Genomic DNA, 17585 nt, shown 5'->3' with positions numbered 1-17585 from the left:
TCTAAGGAGTATTTTGATTGAACTGAAAAATCTTTCTGAATATGCTATGACCTATTACTATGCTTATTATATTCAGAGGAAAATTTCAAATTTATGACACCTCAACCATCAGAATCATCAAGCTGTTTAACATTATAGAAGTATACTATTGAATAAGCAATTAAAATAGTTATTTATGTATTTAATCAGACTGATTACCGCTTTCACTGTACCAAACCGTTAATAATTTTTAAATAATAAAGTAAAAAAAATCTATTTTAAATGATAAACTTTATTTTAAACGGCTGAAAGTTTCATTTATATGCCTCATTATAATGTCTCCGAGCGTCATATGACTTTATGTTCTTTTATACGTGAAACGTTTTACGCGAATTTACATATTCACTTTAAAGAATAACTGGCCAGTTAAAATTTTCATTTTAAATATAAAGATGACGGCATAAATGAGAAATAATTTCTTTGTATATTAAATAAAAATCTAGTTAATTATACATTAATTACAGATTTCTGAAGATACTAGGCTGGCTTACTAATGGAAAACCCAGCCATTCAGAAGTTCTAGGACCAGTTTATTTTACTCTAAAAATTATAATGAATTGTCTAAATTGTAAAAGCTTTTATAATACTTGTAAATTTAATATTCAGTACAAGTATTATTATTGTTTCACTTTCAAGTTCACTCTAAATTTTAACTTTTGATATTTAATTAAAACATCACCTGTATTTCAATTTAAATGTCTAAATGTAATTAATTTGACAATAAGATGTTGTGATTATAATTTTATTGTATTTCAAATATTAATCAGAATTGACACATTTATGAAAATTTATTACCAAGATGTAAATATTAGATTAATTAATTTATTAAATTAAATTAAGCTCCGTCGAAAATGGCAAAAATAATTTTAATTAAAAAAGTTTATAAATCATTAATTAATAACTAAAATAAGATTATTTATTTTTTTGTGTGAATGTAATTTATTGCGTAATTGTATTTATTGTGTGCGTGTAATCATTTTAAATATATTTAATATAGAATAATTAAATTATATTTACTTTAAATTAAATTTAACTTTAATGGTCTGATTTGATTAAAATATTAATTGTAAATATAAGTCCTTACAAAATTTTGTTTTATAATTAAATGCCTCAGTTTGCAAGATACGCCTTTTACGTTATTTCATTTAATATTTTAATTAAATTTTGAAACACCCTATGTAAATTTGTTATTTATGAAACGCGTTATATTGTAAATTTAAATAAAGATATTAAAGTCTTAACAGAATTTTGTAAATTACTTTAACATGCCTTATTTAAAATTAATATTGTTTTGTTTATTTTGAATTAAATAATTTATTTAGTCATAGCATAAGTTAATAAATTATATTTTGTTTGACATCTTCTGTTATTATTTACACAACTCACGCTTGTAACCCAGAGGGGTAGGCAGCGATTACGGACCTCCATTTGGTGTGGCCAAATGAACATCCGCAGTCCACTTTTCGCCATTTCGGGAAACAAGGCCGCGTCGCAGTCTTTTTATCCAGGGAATTCACACATATGTGCGGGTTGCATCACGATGTTTTCCTTCACCGTACGTATGTCGGATAAATGTATATATGTAAATCGAAAATCAATCAATTGGTACATTTCGGGATTCGAATCCAAGTCCTGAAGATTACAAGTCAAGTGCTTAACCCCTGAGCTACTGACGCTCATATATGTAATAAATAAATTTCATAATCATAATTCGTCCATTTCAATCGTAAAATAAAACATAAGTAGTCGAAAAATATTAAGTACATTATTTGTGGTAAGACATATTTATGTTAAAACATATAACCATGTTGAGAACAATAACATCAATCAGCGGCGGTCAAAGGGTTAAAACACGTGTTCAAATAAACGGTGTCTAACAGTAACACAGTAATAACCAACCTAACGCTAGGAATAGAAATGGGGAAGTTATAAAATCTCAGAATATCGGTGTAAAATGTAACTTTGATATGTCTGGTCTAGATGGCAGTGGCCTAAACCTTTCCTTTCCTTATCGTTATCTAACACTTCCTCTATTTATATCATAAAGAGGCAAAATAAAATGTTTAGATAGAACGGTAAATTATAACTGCTGAATCACTAGTAATTCGTCAAATTTTTTAAATGAAATAAAAAATACTTTTGTACGGGATTTTCTGCAGTGATAACTCACGGTAGTTTAAAAAATACTGCACCAATTTTTAGAAGCTCATTTATAAATGAGCTTTCTTTTATCAGATAGCGTTTTCCAATCTTTTTCTATTTATTCAGGCGAAACAGAAGCAAGTTTTAAACTGTCAGAGTTCACCTGTAACTTTTCAACTAAGAGGTAATGAATTGTAGCCAACAAAGGTAGTGAATTAAAAAAATATGAATGGATTGGGTGAAACAAGATTTGTAATAAGGAGTAAATCGAATATGACGGCTAATGAAAAGGAATGGAAGAGTAGTACATAATGTGCCGACACTACGTAGGCATTAATAATAGGGTTAGTTCTAACATAAAAATCCTATCAAATAAATATCGGAGACTCTAAATTGTCCATAGATATTTATCCAAACAAACTAAACCGGTTTAATAAGTTATTTTCGCACCGTTTCTCAGTTACTTAAAAACAAAAAAATAATAATTTTTCAAGTATCAAAACGCACGAGTTGGAGTACGGTGAATGTACTCGAAGATCCGGTTGTTTATCCCACTACTGTCTCAGTAGAAAGTTAACCTTACTTTAATCTTACTTCAACAAGTGATTCTAGATCTTATCAACAAGATTATAAAGTTTAAATTGTAACAAACCAATTGATGTTATACTTATTAATGCGTGAATCATTATTAAGTAATATTTTGTGTGTCATTCGGTCATTGTTTTGTGTCAATTAAGGTCACGCAATATTAGAATTCATAAGAGTTTTAAAAAGCTATATGAAAATAATTGAAATTAAATATACCGACTCTAAAAGTTTTGCAAAGATCAACTGGGATGTAGAGCTTAAGGGCTTCTGTAACTCAATCTTCGGGATTTCACTGCACGCCGATATGAAATGCAGTTTGCGGTATTCCAATTGAAGATCTGAACTTTGTTAACAAATGAACGTCTTTCATTATACAAGGCTTATATAAAGTAAGTTATTGACATAGAACTTTTGAATTTAAGTCGGACCTTGATAAAGGAGAGTGCAAGGGACCTCGAGATTTTTCTCTAACCCGAATTTCTTACTTGTAAATGGGTACCGGACAGTAACTGTCGCTTATCCAGCTGCGACTATAGTTTTAATCTGGCCGATATACTTGTTTCAAAATATCTTGCTGTCTCTGTTTTTAACAAGATAATGAGAGGAATGAAAGTATCATCTTCATCAGCTCTCTATTTACCGAAAAGGGCCTCGGAGCCTAAGCCAGGGGTGACTGGACCATAGTCAACCACGCTGGCCAAGTTGAATAACGATGTTTTACATCACGATAAGAAAGTCGGATAAATGTACATATACAAATCGAAACGACGGGATTCGAGCCCAGGACATGCAAATTACAAGTCAAGTGTTTAACCCCTGAACCACCGCTTTTAGTTTTATACAAATTTCTCAACAGTTGAACATCAAAAACATCTATAACCACGCACTGTTTTTAATTCAAAAAATATTGTGTAATTTTTTTTACGGGCAATGCGTAACCTCAAAGATAATAATTACTTTTTATTATTTCCAAGTAACGTAATGAAAAGATTTTAATGGAATATCCATTAAAACATATTCATCCATACTTTTCAAACATGACTTTCACATATTCAGAATTGTTTTGATAATCTTAATTCAATATATACGTACAAAAAACTTCCATAAGGATAATTTATTCCTCACACTGATATTTTTGACACTTATTTTTAGTTACGTAAAATATCGAATCAAAAACAAACTTAACCCAAATCGATATTATTGTTTTATTCATACTTAAATAAACAAGCTATTATTTACTAGCTGACGCCTGCGACTTTGTTCTCGAGAATTAAAAAAATAACCAAGTGGTGCGCTATTCAAAATTGTAATCTATTTCTGTTACAACTTTCATCCAAATCTATTATACTGTTGTGGAGTTACTTGGTACCAAACATGTATACAACCACTCAAACATCCAAACAGTCGCATTTACAGTATAAGTAAGTAGAAAGATTATTTAAATGAGTAGGTTAGGTAGGCGTCTTTGAGTTTTGTGACTAGTTTTATTTGTTTCCGTATCCGAAAAATTATAATCCAACTCAATATTACATTGCTTTTTTAACTACATACTAATTAATTTTTTATGTATACTAACTGTCGCCCGCGACTCCGTCCGCACGGAATTAAAAAAAAAAAAACATAATAAGTAGCTTATGTGTTCTTACAGACTATTATCTACCACCTATACAAAATTTCGTTGAGATCCGTTGAGCCGTTCTGGAGATACCTTCAAACAAGCATCCATCCATCCATCTATCCACCCAAACATTCACATCTATCTTATATATATAAAAGAAAGTCGTGTTAGTTACACTATTTATAACTCAAGATCGGTCGAACTGATTTAGCTGAAAATTTATGGTGAGGTTGCTTAGAACTAGGAGACGGACATAGGAACTTTTTATCTTGTGTGCATTTTTTTTATTCCGCGCGGACGGAGTCGCGGGTAAAAGCTAGTTTATAATATTAGTAAGATAAAATCCCGGATCCAATTTATGAATGCAACCGATTTTTTTAACACTGATTGGTCAAATTTTGAAACCTTACCGAGGTTTGACGTAGGGAGTCCCCATGAACTAAATGATGAAACCAAACCAGGATTTGGTTTGCGAATTACAGCTCGACAACAGTAGAGAAGGCTTTTCTGTAATTTTAATGTTATATCATATTTTTTTAAAAATTAAAACAAATATTATATAAATACATTTGTTTTTATTTTAACGCTATTGTAAGGACTTAATGAAAGAGGGTCATTAAATCTGATGTTTACTCTTTCTATGTATAGTCCAACTGGCATTCAATAACGAATTACGGCTGGACGAGGCTTGAAAAATAAATTTAGCATTCAGATTAAATTATCATCTACAGTTTTACAGGGATAAAGAAACATATATAAATACGAATTGAATATAAAATAAAATTGACAATTTTATCTTTCATATTTTCTCTGAAAAATATTTTACAGTCTCTCTCCATACTTACAGAGCTCGAAACAATCACTGGGAATATCCCGAAGTTACGCTATCTTCATTCAAACGCGATCGTTTTACAAAAATTAGTTACGTAAAATTAATCTTAACTCTAATACCTTTACGAGTCATTTTACTGTGGCATATTATTTGTTTACACTAAAACTTTAAAAAAGTACTTATTAAGCTAAATTGAACCCAAAAACCTTAACACTTAAAGTATAAAATAAAATGAAAGCACAAGTCACTCATAGATGTAGTGTATAAACTGAGATTTGTGTAGGTTTTAAAATAGTTCTTATCAACTAAGCTATAAGGTTCAAATTAATTTGTCGTTATTTGAGTGGATACAATACGGATCCAAGAAGTTTATGCAATTCTTATGTTTGTTATTATATAAGGATAGTCGAGACTTGGGTCATTCTTACCTGCATCGTTCAGTGCATTGAACGTGAACTAGATTTTACTTAAAATAGTTTTTTTTAGTTAATTAATTTAGGTAAGTTTTTATTTATTTAAATTTAATTTATATTACATAAAACACCAATCAAATAATCTTATATTATACAGAGGAAAGATAAAGTAACAAATAAATTAATTTTCTCTTACTATTAAAATGCTAAATTATCCCTGAGGCTAATAAAAAAGGCATATAAAAATCTCAACACCAAGACCTTTTACTATAAAAGTTAAAGTTAATTATTCTTTGACATAAATAACAAGATCTAATAATAAAAGTACTTACTATACTATTTTTTATATAATATATTTTGTTATTTTTTTTTTTTATAAAATGTATTATATAAATAATAAGAGAATAAATGAATAATAGAAAAAGTACTTAACTATGAGTTTCTAAGACCAAAATCTTCGTATAAAAAATATCGCCATTCCTAACATTATGTTTTACAAAACAGAATTAAAACGGTTATTTTGATCTCAGAAACCTACGGTAAGATTAATTAAAAATCTAAATATTCATTCATTATACAGAGAAATGAAGCTTTAACACGTGTATTTAAAAGGCTATTGTTCTCAGCACGAATGAGCTTTAATATTGCATGTTTATTGTAAACTTCTGCTTATTATTTCTTTGCTGAAAAATAAAAATCGAACGAAAAAAGGAAAACCGTTGTCTGTCATATTAAAAATTGACAGAACTCACAATGTGGCTTTTAAAACTAAAGGGATACAAATATAATACTAGTTATAGAGCGGACGTTAAGAGTAATATGCTTTAATATTTTAATCATTATCACATAATCGTGGGTCTGTCAATCTGTCACAAGTATCTAACTAGACCGAAATTGTATCGGTGGTACACCTTTTTGAGCATACGGTTTCGTTTGGAAAACCCCGTCTTCGTCCCGATCGTATGTTTTTAAATATATTTGTTCACAAAATTCTTCTCACAAAAATAATGCAAAGGTTGTTACTGTGGACGTCGGGAATTTGCTTGAAAAATGTTTTTAGTATTTAAGAGAAAGTTTCCTATCCTAAACAGAGGGCACTTTGTTTCTGGGTTACGAACGGAGCTATGAATCATACGCTGAATGGACGTGGCATTCAAACTTGATATTACGTAATTCATTTCATAATACACAAACGGTACAGTTTAAAATTTTGAGGGCATGACAAATATAATATTACGTATTGTGATCATATTAAACGGATTATATAGTTACAGTTGAGGACGTTCATTTCCTACCCACACCTACTTTCTGGTGGAGGTGGATTTGATAAAGGAGGAGATGCATAGGAAGGTTATTTATAGTTATAGGTGCTTTTTGTGCGTCTCCTCTTTAGTCGATTGAGGGTAGGCAACACCACTGCAATTGCGGATGTCTATGGGCAGCGGTCGCTTCGCCGTTTCGGAGAATTCATGTGGCCGCTTGCTCGTTTGCCACCTTGTAATATAAAAAAAAATTATATGGAATGTCGTTTAACGCTGAGAGGGGTGCATAAAAATATAATATGACATCCAGTCCGACGTGGATCTTGCGCCACTTGTTTGTCATTAATAGGGGCGCCTATGGGATATGGGTTATCGTATTTTAATTTTTTTTCCTACTGGGTTAGCTTGTCGGACCAAATGTTATGTCATCTATTTGATAACTATTTGATAGTAATAATCATAATCTGATTTTACTCTGAATTTATTCGTTGATTTTCATGACAATTGTAATATTTATTAGGACACTATAATTAAATACTCGTATTAAATACCGCATTCAATGCACTTATTAACTTCAAGTATCAACATTATTCATTCAAATCACGAGACGAGCTCAGCTGAACAGAATGACAATGTCAGAACTTTCCTATGCCGAAATTAAAAAACTATTTTTTTCTTCAGCTTACATTTAATGGCAATATTAAAGCCCTTTTAGTATTTGTTGCTGGTAATTTTTTTGTTACCAGTAGACAATTCTCCTGCCATAAATGTGCCAACGAAATACTCATGTAAAATGTTTACTAATATGAAAATAATGGATACATTAGCAATTTTGAAATTATGTCTGATTTAGATATACGTAAAAATAATTTATACTCATTCCCGATTAGTTGTTTCTCCAACGAATAACAAGTGAAGGTACATTTTCTAACTAAAAGGAAAGTCCAGTAGACCGTAAACCTTAAATTGCACGGGCGCTTTTTTAACGCCACGTTTAAACACGGTGTTGGTGGCTCTCAAGCAACGAACGCTTTAAAATCACGCTAATTCCATTCGCGCAGTGCTAAAAATGCAACACTATCCGATAAAAAAGACGTTGCGTTTTAAATAACGCTCCCCAATGAACAGATACATGGAAATGCATTAGTTCTATTTTAACATATTTTTAACAGCGATAAAAACGCCCGTGCGAATGAGGGCTAAACCTTTTCTTTAAGAAATAGCAAACGTAACTTTAATTGCTATTGAAGGCTCAGGCTGTGGCAACGCTTTCACTTAAGCTGACTCAAAGGAACTACTTTGGATGTAAATTTTACTGTTCACGGTACATATTCATAGACTTCCTGTATATTGTCCGATTTTCTATAGATACAGTTAGAATTTTCAAATATTGTTTTAGTTAAATCAGAACTGTGACTACTAGCGCCATCTATGGTATTAAACTGTTAACTTTTATTAATGATAAAGGGTTAATATTATTTTTTCGTATTTCATTTCTTATCAAACACCGCAATTTAATTTTATATTGGAATATATTTGATAACTTTTTAGTTGGTTCAGTCCATCCTTATTTGAAATCCTAGCAACAGGAAAACGAAGCCTTTTAGTTTGTTTGTTTGCAAGCCAGTTGAATTATTTTAGGCGCTGAAAATTTTCAGCTGCATAGGAATTTATATTTTACGTTTTTATGAATATTCAATTCCTTTCACGTGTGAATAGATTTTAATATTCAAGTACACGTTTTGTTTTATTCGATCGCGCGCCAAAACTGTCGCTAACCGTTACCGGCGGCCATTACGTGCGCCTGCGCCAGTTGCCGACCGAAAGTTGTGCGTCTCGCTCGCACGTATAGTGCGCGCAACGTTCCATTTTCAAAATTAGCCTATAATTTTGAAATTAATAGTAGCCAGTAATATATATTTTAATAAAGTTTGTTAGCAATAAAAATAATAGTGTTTTAAAATTGTATTTTCACAAATACGTGGAACTCAATCATCCACAGCATCTGAAATAACCGTGACATAAAGCATGTGTCGCACTTTCTATCTTTGACAGTAACAAATGGAAATGCTTAGGTATAAACACGCGATTTTGAACCTTATCTCAAACACATAATGACTAATTTATATAATCAAAGTTTATTGCACGCAACTAGTGGAAACAAACAGGAAAGTGATGTGTAAAATGAAAAACAAGAAAAATGTGTGAAACAATATCGGATACGAATTACACTTAAATTGATCGAAGTCGTAAGTGTAACAACGAAACTCATATTAATTGACGATAACGATACGAAGACGCTTATCGCAATTTCGTGATAGACCCACAGATGTTCAAAAAACATTTGTTAATTTATTTGTAGACAATAATAGATATGCGTAAGAAGGGAGTAAATTCAGATATGACGGCTGATAGAGATGTATGGAGGAGTAGTACATACTGTGCCGACCCTCCATAGGGATAAGGGCAGGTTGATGATTTGTAGACAGTATTTGACGAATTACAAAATTACAAATGCAAAGAAAAAATCGTTGTACAGATTGAGCTTAACTCTAACAGAGTTCTATTCTAGTTAATCCTTCGACTCCACAACGGCTACGTGTATCTTGCTGAAATTCATCATAGATTTAAACTTAAAGAACACATTGGCTAGTTAGTAGTTAGTTAGCTTAGTATTAGTTAATTCCGCATGGAAGGAGTCGCTAGCGTCAGCTAGAATTACTAAATGTAATATTTAATTTTCTTTTCTTTGTTTTAGGCACAGTTACTACAACAATGGCATACCAAGCTCGGTGGTTTATGCTGGTGATAGCTGCAGCATTAGCGTTGCAATCTAATGGCGATGGCGGTATACGACTTCCGGATCAACCGCCCAAAGAAGATACAGAAGGAAGATCTTTGAATTTCGGCGGCGACAATGGACGATCGGTGAGTTAAACATGTCATCCCTCTAATTTTCAGCGAAAAAAATGAGATAACAGTACCTTTATGTATGTTTGTAATTAAACAGTAGTAACTAAATGTTAATAACGAAGAAGACAACAGAACTATTATTGACTAAAAACTGTGGTCTGTTTCATATAGTAATGTGGTTACTTAGAAAAATAAAAAAACGTTCAGTTTGTTAAAGGTGTTGCAAAGGGTTTGACTGTCCGATATTAAAAGAAAAAAGTCTATATAGGCATTGCACTAAACTTTTTTACCGCGTACTTTGAGGTAAAAATAATGAAACCCAAATTTAAAGCCACCACTTTCTGCTTTCATTCAGTTAGTTCCATCGTCTATTTTTATATTCCACAATGAAAATAATAAAGTATCTTATAATAAAGCTTAGGTTTAAGTAGTAATTGTAACAGTACAATATAATTTATAAATAAATCAACTTGATAGTTTGCCTAAAATAATAGAATTTTAAAATAATTAACATCGTCAACTACAATAAAAAAATCGCAATGATAATTCCTTCTCTACAGCCACAAGCTTCCGGGCGTGGTCTTCTAGACTGGATTGGTCTCGGCGAAGACCAAGACCCTTACATCCAGCAAGCAACGCAGCAATGTATCAACGGTGATCTCGCTGATTGCTTCAAAGCTCAAGCTTTGAGATCTTTCGATGATTTCTTTGACAAACAAGCTTACAAGTAAGTAAAGGTGATAGAAATTCTAATTGCAAAAATATAGATGTATTTACAAAATGAAAATACAAATGCTTAAAACAATTGTATTGTTTAATTAAAGTTTTTACCGTTGTATCCAAAAATTCACTTAAAAAGTAGATTCCAAAGATTTTCCTAAAAATTTATAGATAACTTTTCTAAATGATTTATAATTGAAATGCGCTTTTCAGATTATCAGACAATGCAGTTCTGGTAAAGGTGGAATCACAAGCACGCGCTTTAGCCCACGAACCTCCAGAGTTAAGCTCACAGCCACGCAGCGAAGATACGGATTGGGATGCCTTAGTCAAATTCGGAATGAGGAAAATTGAAAGGTTTGCCTTTTTACAAGCTAGTATTAATTTCACTATTAAGTCACATACTCCTCTAAGTTTGAATTTAGAAGATTTACTAAATAGTAACGACGATAAAATTGCATAGACTAGGAATATCACTGTGATGGAGTTGAAAACTGTATACAACGACATCTAGTTAGAAACTAATTTAATTAATACGAATAAATACACAACTTTAAACTTGACACAATAAATTGATCCATTATTTGCACAAGTTACAAACGATAAGAATCGATAGTAATACGTAACTGTAACGCAAATTAAAAAAAATTCAAACAAATGACTGTTTTTATATCATTCTTGGTAAGATTTTTTGTTCTTGTTTACCTTTACCTATACTTGAAGTAAAAATAAAGAAACACGCATTATAAAAAGGAATTTGTATCCTTTCCTGGATATCAATATCCAGTAAGTTTAGACCACTTGTGGGCTGTTACGTACGTAATTGGAGTAAACAAGCGCAATAACAGTCGAATTTTAATATCAGCTTATGCAAATGAATTGGCTTGACCTCCTTGTTACTGGTGACATTTCAGTTAATACGTGCCAAGGCATAAACAGAAATGCCACTCTAAATATATTCTAAATACTATCCCATTGTTTTCCAAACAAAATAAAGAAAAAAAATTAAGAAAATATTATAGTCAACGTTTGTTTTTACAGCCGTGATCCGTAACGATAGTTAATAAGTTATTTAAGAAACTTGTATTTAATTACTACATTAATTTGTCTTATGTTCCAGGTTCTTAAGGTCTACAGCATTGGAAATGCAGTTAGACGATGACGTCACTTCTAACGGTGTCATTGCCCCTCGCTTCCTCGATCAGATCGCGGATGAAGTTGATATCATTGAAGATAAGAAAGCACCTTTCCGTAAGTTTTAAGAACTATTGCATATATCTTAATACCTAGTTTATTTCGTTTCGCCTAATTTCAATAAAAATCCGGTAAGATATGATTGAGTAAATGCTGCAATAAAATCCACGAACAAAATTTCATGAACATGCAAAACTCTAAATTAACTTTTTTAAATTAGCGAGACTTATTGTTTACTTTTCACAGGTCGTCATAAGCTAAAGAAGCTTATAATTCCCATGCTGCTAATCCTCAAGCTGTTCAAGCTGAAGCTGCTACTGTTCCTGCCTCTCATCCTCGGCCTCGCCAGCTTCAAGAAATTCCTAGGTTTCATGGCTCTCATTGTACCAGGTAAGATCAAATACCATCGAAACAAATCGAATACATTTAAAATTTAAGATAATTTAAATTTAGAACAACCAAGAGTAACCACAACAAAAAGAATATTGTGAAATAGAAATGCTGTAAAAAATACCATAAGATAGTCCTGTACTTTGCAGTATAAACCAAATTAGTAGTAGTAAAACAAAATACACTTTATAATCCAAAATAGTTTAATTTATCTTGGTAAAAACAACACATTATACAAGATAGAAAATCATTAAGAATTTTATACAAAATTGACTCAATATTTCAATACATTCAACATTTTCTTTCAGGTGTCATTGGCTACTTCAAGTTCTGCAAACCTAATCTTACATCGCCATTCTCCCCCAACCATTACTCCGGTCCTCAGTACTCACCAGCTGGTATCGGTATCCATGGACCTTATAGAGAGAGTCCGCCACACTATGCTCAATACGAGAGCTATCCTGTAAGTATCTTGATTGGTATCTTAAACTATAGCTTGTAGTTCTTGTTATTTTACTTCTAGGTATTTAAAAACTTTGGTTCAAATGTTGCCATATCATCCTTTTTTATTTTTAATTATATTAACAAAAGACGATCGTTGTTAGTTCGAGTTAATTTACGTCAGCTCCGAAAGGATTAGCCATTATTATTAGCAAAGTTTCAGAAGTAATTTCGTACATTTTAATACTAAAAAAATTGGGAATATTGGAAAGACATTGACCTCTTTACACAAATTCTGTATAAAAAATACATTGTTAAATAATAGACTTAAAAAAAATAGATGTACCATATTCTAATGTAACTGACGGATGAATTAATAACTACCTATTATTTCAGAACCCTCATAAATACGGATCAAATGGCATCGCGTTCAGAGATCATGAATCAAGCCCTCAGGATCTCGCGTATCAAGGTTGGGAATACAGGAACAAAAACGGTGGCGAAGAGATTAAAGCAGAAAGCGCTTAAAGACTGAAAAGTTGGATGTTAAAAATGTAGCGCTGTCTTGCTGCAAGTCATTTTGTAAACCAATATTTGTTATTTAAGTTTTGTAAAATAGGAGATAAATAGCTTTTGTAAATTTTGTTAAACCGGTATATAAACATCGGTTACTTGGTATACTTCATAAGTGTAATGTAAATAGTATCTATTAGTTATATTTTACGAGATAAGCTAATTTTTTTAAATACTCAGTGCCTTAAATGAATATTTAATAAATTATTATTTTATAACAATTTCTTTTGTTTTAACATTAACTTCTACAATCTGAATTGAAACTACTACGTTTTTATTCTATAACTTACGGTTTACTGTTTGCTGAAAAACAAAATTGTTAATACGAGTACGTGCTAAAAAATCAAAGTACCTCATCTCAGAAATCAATAAACTATTTCATTAAAGTTGATCGAATAATAAAAAATAATAGAATACAATTTAAACCAGATTCATAACAAACTCAAAGCGTCATAACCGTTATCATTTGGCACAGGAAAATAGAAACGTTGCCAACAAAATATAGGTCAAGTTATCTCACGTAAGAAATAGGTTTTAAATAATAACGCTTTTGATATTTATATTAGCAAAATTTTATAAGGCTGGACATAGCAGCCTACCTACCTCATACCGTGGCTTTCAGTCATCAAAACTTCTGCACAAACATACATTGTTATGCTTTATATTCTGTTAAAAAAAAAAAAAAAAAAAAAAAAAAAACAGAGAAAACCATATGATTTTTACATGTGTTTTGCTAACAGTTTCAGCTCAGGTATAGCCATTCAATAGATGGCTAATAGAGTTTACAAATCACAAAGAGCCAAATAAATCTGACCTCCAGTGAAAATATATTGGGGTGAAATGTGTCATAGGAATAAAAATAACGGACGAGAGGAAAGATTGCATCAAGTCTATAATGTTCTTAAATTTAAAATAGTTAACGTAAATAATCGTTGTATAATAAAAAATAAACAACATGAAAATGCTCAACAAATTACATTTAATGTCTTAAAAAATAACCAATTCCGAACTGGTACATTGTTCCTCCAATAATAAAAAATATAGTCACAAAGAAGATCCAATTCTTTTACCAATAATTTTTGACATGTGCCTTTACTACATCATAGCCGTCTTCGTCACTAAGGAATTGGATTTCATCTAAATCTTTTAATATATACACGTCTCTATCATTTTCTCTCTTGTATCTATAGTGAAAAGGTAACTTTTGGAATGGCATTGGGTACCTCATTAGCTTCAAATTCTTCCGTGATTTCTTTCTTAAATTCATCTGTGTTGTCACTTCGTTATTTAGTACTGAGAAAGATTTGTCTATTAGATTCGATACTTGCGTTGGCTGCATCGTCGCTAGGTTGAAATTTCTCCTATATTTCGTTTTGCTTTTCTTTATTATCTTCTGTACGGTTCTCTTTGGTAGTTTTTTTATAGTTTTTCGTTTTCTCTTCCTATCTTCGTAGTATTTCTTCGGCATTCGAAGTAAATTTTCCGATTTTTCGAAGTAACTTACATTTTTTGTTGGTATCTGTGGATATAACTGAACAGAAGTTTTAAATTAGTCTTAAATGTGGCAGTATTAAAAAAAAGTTTTCAGTCAAAAACTACAGATTTTTATGACAGTTTTCCGCTAAAATTCGTCAGAAATTTTACAATTACTAAAATAAAAAAATTACCTTTTAAATAAAGATATAAAATAATAATAACACTTACGGACATCATTTCTGTAAAATATGTAGTTGGCTTAAGGACAGTAGGATTTCTTTGTTCAATAGCCGAATTCTGGAAATTTTTAAAACACAAATCATTAATCCGAGTGAAGGATAATAAAAAAGGAATACATATTCCAAGATCTCGAACTTGAAAAATCAAGTCCTATATACTTAAAGTTAATACACATCAAAAGTTAAAATGCGACAATTTTAAAACTAGAATCTGATATTTTAGAACCAAGTATTTAATAAATTTCTGATCTAATTGTCTAGCCAGTGTTACTATTTAAATAATTTAAAAGTAAAGTAGGTCAACTTAATTACGATATTCAATGAGTTGATTGTACCGTACCGTACCAAAACTAATCATTAATTACCGTACCGAACCAAAACGAAGCATTAACGATTGATTACAACGAATTAATTTACTTAGCAATGTATTCGGGTACGACATTGATGAAACGGAATCCTTATTCCTCTTTCATTCTAAACCAGAGATTCCAAACATTTCTCGTACAATTTTCTAGTTTAAGTAAACTCCCTGCTATATTTCTTCTTAGACTTGAGAACCCACTATGTTCCTCCATCATACATCCTCCTACTGGGTACTGGGTGGACCTCACGGGACCACTTTGATAATCGCTGTTCTCACCTAACTATGGGTTTCTATAGAATTATTAGCATAGTATAGCGTTATCCCTTTCTATCTCTTCACAAAAAAACAGAGACAGCAAAATCTTTTGAAACAAGCGTTAATGAATAATTTAACTGTAACGATGTTAATTATCTTAAATTGAATATAAGTTAAGAATATGCGTAAAAACATAAATACTTTTTGCATAGTATTCCAAGATTATAAACTAGACTGCTATCACTGGCACTAACACCAAAAACTGAGATTTAAAAAAAATTAATGACAACCAATAAAATAATTTAAATCTGGATTTTAATATTTTTTTATATCATAAGGTGAAAAACGAGCAAACGGCCACCTGGATTCTCCACAATAGCGAGGCGACCGTTGCCCATAGACATCCGCAAATGCAGATGTGTTGCCTACCTTTAATTAACGGAGAAGGGGACGCACAGAAAGAGGATATTTCTCGTTCCTATGCGTCCCCTCTTCCGCCAAATCCACTTGCCCTTCCCATTCTATCATATTAAGAAAAGGATGGAAAGGGAAAGAGGACTAAAATTAGGCCTCCGGGACCACACTCATCAGACGAAACGCGGAATTACTTCCACTTCACTCCTGTCTTCTGTGTGGTCGTGGTATTGACCCGGCCAATTCGTGGACCCAACAAATATTGTTGTTGCGGAATCTACCACTGTTAATATGAATTTAAAATAATTATAAATATAAAATTAATGATAATGAAAACTTACATGCGCATCATTAGCGAATGATAATTTTAAAAAAACATTTATAAAGAATATAATTAAGATCATCATTGGTATAGATTGTCATCAGTACAGTAGTTGGCACATACAAGTTAAAATCGAGAAGAACTACTTTTATAAACTATGGGCAAAGTTTATCGAAATAGAAACACAAAACACCATTGTTCTCCAACACTCAATGCTGGCTGTTTGAAAAAAGGTAGCTAAAGGACAACGTCCGAGTATTACTTTTTTATTCTAATGTGGGAAAGTTATTTCTTTTTACAATACAAAGATAAACAATACGGTATACTTGATACTGGTGCAATACATTTGTAAATGTTATCAATTGTACAGTTGATATTTAACATTGCTAGGTGGATGTACATTGTTAAAAAGTGCTATTGTGATCGTGGTATTACCATTTTTATAATAAATTTTATTCTAACTTTATTTTATTTAATGTAACAAGTAAGTACACAATATTATCTAAAGTTATCTACATCCATTGCAGCAAACATATTGAAGTGTTTCTTTCTTTCGGGTTTATTTCTAAAAATAATGATCGGATTTTTTAATTACTTACCCTAATGTAATCTTTAAGATTTATCTAGCTTTTTTCTTTTTTAATTACATCTATCATGATTGAATTAAAAATACATAAATTGTACTGATTGTGAGAAAATTACTAACTAATAATAAATATGTATACATTTGCCGTATACTTAATGTATACGTCTGTAAAAGGCCTTAATTCTTGTACCATATATGGAAACTTTTAACATTTGCAAACAAATATTTGTGAATTTTTAATTTTAAGATTTATTCTTGTGGCTGTATAAATATTAACTGACACGCTCAATCAATTAATGGTCCACACACAGTAAAAGAAATCTTCACTTAAATCAGCTCTAAAATTTACATAACGTTTAATGCTCTTACTCTCGCCATTTTAATAAAAGTAATAATTCTGTAATCTGAGATATTTGCAATGGTTTCACATATTCTCACTTCAAATGTTTGCTAATGCCCTACATCTAAGTACTGTAAGGCAATTTTAAACAATCCATATCGGAGCAACACCTGCGTATGTTTTGGTCGGAAACACAGTCGACGCCTTTGTTTCAACATTGCATTTCTCCTAACAAGTTTTCTGCTTCAAAGCTCCAAATATTCCTACTTCATTATTACAAAAATCAATACAGATTTTTATTTAAATTAATTATTATTCGTCTTCTTTAGAAATACGGACATAACAAGAGAACAAGAAAAACAAATATCATGTTCTTATATGTAGGGTAAAATAACATATATATGTGTCCGCTATTCCAGCTAGTAACTTATCTGTTGTCCAAATTACATCCCGATTTATTTAGC

The 17585-nt window shown here is 31.2% G+C and overlaps 2 protein-coding genes across 2 annotated transcripts; one reads left to right on the top strand and one right to left on the bottom strand.

The window, feature by feature from the left end:
* Window positions 1-9653: 9653 nt before the first annotated feature.
* LOC106719060 lies at window positions 9654-13221 on the top strand. The gene is made up of 7 exons (XM_014513306.2): window positions 9654-9822; window positions 10368-10534; window positions 10741-10884; window positions 11648-11778; window positions 11968-12111; window positions 12420-12574; window positions 12949-13221. Exons 1-7 carry the CDS (start codon window positions 9670-9672, stop codon window positions 13078-13080), a joined length of 1026 nt encoding a protein of 341 aa, XP_014368792.2. The 5' UTR covers window positions 9654-9669; the 3' UTR covers window positions 13081-13221.
* An 898-nt stretch (window positions 13222-14119) lies between these two features.
* On the bottom strand, window positions 14120-14895 carry LOC106719065. Its single transcript, XM_014513312.2, has 2 exons — window positions 14830-14895; window positions 14120-14656 (listed from the first exon to the last, which is right to left on the bottom strand). The coding sequence occupies exons 1-2, from the start codon at window positions 14836-14838 to the stop codon at window positions 14192-14194; spliced, it is 474 nt and encodes a 157-aa protein (XP_014368798.2). The 5' UTR covers window positions 14839-14895; the 3' UTR covers window positions 14120-14191.
* Between the last annotated feature and the right edge of the window lie 2690 nt (window positions 14896-17585).

Source organism: Papilio machaon, chromosome 24 (assembly GCF_912999745.1).
Source record: "Papilio machaon chromosome 24, ilPapMach1.1, whole genome shotgun sequence".
NCBI lineage: Eukaryota > Metazoa > Arthropoda > Insecta > Lepidoptera > Papilionidae > Papilio > Papilio machaon.
Note: the sequence above shows the minus strand (reverse complement) of the source record. Positions and strands in the feature narration are given on the sequence as shown.

Bases quoted from the DNA above. Each gene is read 5' to 3' on its own strand.
- LOC106719060 (XM_014513306.2), top strand. From the start codon at position 9,670: ATGGCATACCAAGCTCGGTGGTTTATGCTGGTGATAGCTGCAGCATTA. The intron at 10,535-10,740 runs GTAAGTAAAGGT...TGCGCTTTTCAG, and splicing joins TTTGACAAACAAGCTTACAA to ATTATCAGACAATGCAGTTC. The intron at 12,112-12,419 runs GTAAGATCAAAT...ATTTTCTTTCAG, and splicing joins CATGGCTCTCATTGTACCAG to GTGTCATTGGCTACTTCAAG.